General features: G+C 47.4%; 1 protein-coding gene across 1 annotated transcript in view; it reads left to right on the forward strand.

Annotated features, from left to right (window-relative positions):
* LOC105894891 (glycerol-3-phosphate acyltransferase 4) overlaps window positions 1-3909 on the forward strand; it is a 26387-nt gene extending 22478 nt beyond the window's left edge. The window contains exons 12-13 of the mRNA XM_031570923.2: window positions 2182-2261; window positions 2803-3909. Of these exons, the coding sequence (XP_031426783.1) occupies window positions 2182-2261; window positions 2803-2911 (189 nt within the window). The 3' untranslated portion in view covers window positions 2912-3909. The remainder of the gene's footprint in view (window positions 1-2181; window positions 2262-2802) is intronic.
* Window positions 3910-4192: the final 283 nt, after the last annotated feature.

The following is a 4192-nucleotide window of genomic DNA, read 5'->3' on the forward strand; positions in this document are numbered from 1 at the left end:
TGGCCCCTGTCTCTCTTTTTCAAACAGACACACACACACACACACACACACACACACACACACACACACTGCCTTAGAAGGCTACAGAGGCACAGCTGGCTAGCTGCTGTCTCCTGTCTGACTGCATGACTGCACACAGAGGGCTTTTCTCTGAACTCACCTCAGCGCTGGGCTCAGGCTTATGAAGCGCACGGAAAGGCACATGGGGAAGGTCATTAAAGGTCATTTAAGAACATTACAGTGAAAGGCACATAAAGATCATTAAAGAACATTACAGTGAAAGGCACATTAAGATCATTAAAGAACATTACAGTGAAAGTCACATAAAGATCATTAAAGAACATTACAGTGAAGGGCACATGAAGGTCATTAAAGAACGTTACATGAAGGTCATTAAAGAACATTACAGGGAAAGTCACATGAAGGTCATTAAAGAACGTTACAGTGAAGGGCACATGGGGAAGGTCATTAAAGAACGTTACAGTGAAAGGCACATGAAGGTCATATAAAGCAGGTCACACAGGAAAGGTTTGTGCGTTCACTGTAGCAGAACCTCAGGCTCCTATGAACACAGCCAATGTCCCATCTGTGAGTGACCCAGTGTGTGTGTGTGTGTGCGCGTGTGTGTGTGTGAGTGACCCAGTGAGGGTAGGGGGTGGGAAACGGACTGCATTTATATAGCGCTTTTCTACTCATAGAGCACGCAAAGCGCTTTACAGATGAATGCCTCAGACATCTACCCCTTCACACACCGATGGCAGAGGGTACTATCTAAGGTGCCAACGTGCTCATCAGGAGCGGTTGGGGGTTCAGTGGCTTGCTCAAGGACACTTCGACGACTCGTAAGGAGTCGTCGGGATAGAACTAGCAACCTTCTGATTGCTGAATGACTCCTCTACCTCCTGAACCACGGGTGGGGGTGAAGCGTTTGGCTGCGGAGCAGAAGGGCTTGTTGCGGTAGTTTGGTGTGTGTTTATTGCGGAGCAGAAGGGCTTGTTGCGGTAGTTTGGTGAGTGTGTTTATTGTGGAGCAGAAGGGCTTGTTGCGGTAGTTTGGTGAGTGTGTTTATTGTGGAGCAGAAGGGCTTGTTGCGGTAGTTTGGTGTGTGTTTATTGTGGAGCTTGTTGCGCTGCAGTGGAAGGTCGAGTGGGTGGAGTGAGTGTGTGTGTGTGTGTGTGTGTGTGTGTGTGTGTGTGCGCGCAGTGCGGGGCTGCTGAAAGACTAGTTGTACAGACTCCGCGGTCTTCGGCTCTGAGTCCCCCGAGACCTGAGGGGCCCTGCCAGACTCCACACTCACTTTCCATTCGGTGGGAAAAGGCTGCGGCTCCTATTTCCAGCCTGGAAAACTGCATTAGTCCATCCGCTAGGACACGACCTCCGACCAGCACAGTAGAGGAGTGGAGGACTGCATTCTAATACACTTTAGTATATGGCACAAAACTACAGCTTACTACTGTCCTATGCTATAATGCACTACGCTACAGCTTCTTACTGTACATTATTCCATACTGCACTACACTACAGCATATTACTGTATATTATGCTATACTGCACTAAACTACAGCTTATTACTGTACATTATGCCATACTGTACTACGCTAAACTACAATACAGCTTATTACTGAACATTATGCTATACTGCACTAAACTAAACTACAATACAGCTTATTACTGAACATTATGCCATACTGTACTACACTAAACTACAATACACCCTCCAACATAGCCCAGCTCAACTCAAAGGAGCGAAGCGGAGTGTGTGATGGAAATCTGATAATAACCAGTCTAATGAGATCAGTCTTCTAATAAGTGTGTGTGTGTGTGTGTGTGTGTACTGTGCTACACGACGCTCCTCTCCAGGGTACCACACTCAGATCTACATCACACCCCGCTGCTCTATGCAATATACTATACTCCAACCCCCTACGCTGTTCATCCTGTAGATTATACATGGTTGTACACTCTCTTTGGGATGGGCATTTGGGAAGGGGTGCGTGTGTGTGTCTGTGTCTGCGTGTGTGCGTATGTGTGTGTGCGTATGTGTGGGTGTGTGTATGTGTATGTGTGTCTGCGTGTGTGTGTGTGTGTGTGTGTCTGTGTGTGTGTCTGTGTGTGTGTGTGTGTGTGTCTGCTCTTGTGAGATTTCCATTGATTTCCATGCCTTCTGTGGTGTTTTTGTAGGAGGGTGAGGATGCCGTGCAGTTTGCCAACCGCGTCAAGGCTGCCATCGCCAGACAGGGAGGCCTGGTGGACCTGCTGTGGTGGGTTTGATCATGTCCTCGTCCACCACACACGCACATGTACACACACACACACACACACACACACTTCTGTCTGATGTCTGTACTCTGTACACCATGACCCTCTGCCATGTCACACACACATACACACATACACACACACACACTTCTGTCTGATGTCTCTGTACTCTGTACACCATGACCCTCTGCCATGTCACACACACACACACACACACACACTTCTGTCTCTCCAACTGTCCCTTTAAGCGATAGAATGTCATTTCTAACATCAACAAATGCCAGTTAGATTATCTGCCATCATGTCATATAAAATGTCAGAATGTTCCCTAGTATTTTTTGTGCTTCTCATTTTTATCTGTGAAAAAGATGCATAAAGTCCACATAAATAAACTCTGTCCACATCTTTGGCTGCAACCAAAACACCTGTGTCACCCTTAACGCTTTAATAGGGTTAGCTTGAATTGCAGATAACTACGGTGTTGACCATGTGCTGGGCTTGGCATGTTTATAACCGTGTGTGTGTGTACGTGTGTGTCTGCAGGGACGGCGGCTTGAAGAGAGGCAAAGTGAAGGACACATTTAAAGAGGAACAGCAGAAGCTGTACAGTAAGATCCTGGTGGGGACACAAGAGGACCGCAGTCGCTCCTGAAGCGGGACGGACACTGGAGAGGAAGGGACAGGTGGACGGACACTAGAGGAAGGGACAGGTGGACAGAGAGAGAAAAGAGGGGTGGTGGTGATGAGAGAAAAAACAAAAAAACAAACTGAAACCCATCTCTCCATTTGAGATGAGAATGAACCACAGCACCACCTAGGGGGCATCTGTGTCTCTGCAGCTGACTTTCAGAAGAAGAAAAAAAAAAAACGTTTCCCCATCAGGTCTCCTCTTATGGCAGTGAAGATCGCTGACACGCTGCTGTGTGTGTGTGGGTGTGTCTGCGTGTGCATCTCTCAGTCACCCACTGACAGCCACTGACCGCAGCATCCGAGCCCTGTAACGGCATCACTGTGTTTGTTACATTTCAGTTTTCTAGGCATGTGTGGCTTTTTATGACCTCCGTGTATGTTTTCGTTAACGTCTTTTTTTTTATCTTGTCTTGTCGTTTTGATTATCTATTCTGTTGTCCTTTTAGTTAATAATGTTCTTAAGGTTTTTACGTGTTTGTGTTGCTGAGGGAACAGACAGGTGTGTCTGTGTGTGTGTGTGTGTGTGTGTGTGTGTGTCAGGGAGGAGAAGAGACTGATGCATCTACAGCCCCATTCCAGGAATCCGTCTGGTTGTCAGGTTATCAGGCTGTCTCATCACCATCCTGGGGACATTGACTATCAGCTGACGCTGGGCACAAGGGTTTAGCGCTGTGTTTGGGGCAGCTTGTTCCTGCCAGTTCACATGCTGTTTTTCTTCCAATCAGTGTCTGCTCTGCTTCCTGGAAGAAAAAAAAAGAGGGGGGGGAAAAAACAAACACGGCGACTTCGAATGACAGTCACACATGACATGAAATCAGTGTGGCATTATCAATCGTCACGGCTACTGTTCTCACGGCAGCAGATTATGTCTGTCTGTCTCTGTCTGCCTGCCTGTCTGTCCTATCGCTCCCAAAGTTTCTCTGTCTTTATTTCGACTAAAATAACATCTGAAACGAGAAAGGGAAGTGGAGGCGACTGTTCCATGCTGCAGGACTTCCACCTGTTTAGTGTATTGCTGTGGCGCAGTGACAGCACCTCATAACCCACACATCCCATACAGTTTACGACCGCCCTGACCTGCAGGAGAGCTCAACATGCTTCCCTCCTGGCTTTAGGAACACTCCTTGCAGATGTGCAAGGTGTCTGAACGCATGTGTGTGTGTGTTTAGGAGTATCTCCACATGAACACACTGATGTGTGTGTGTGTGTTCAGGAGTACTTTCATATAAACACACACTGGTGT

Source organism: Clupea harengus, chromosome 7 (genome assembly GCF_900700415.2).
Source record: "Clupea harengus chromosome 7, Ch_v2.0.2, whole genome shotgun sequence".
In the NCBI taxonomy this organism is placed as follows: Eukaryota; Metazoa; Chordata; class Actinopteri; order Clupeiformes; family Clupeidae; genus Clupea; species Clupea harengus.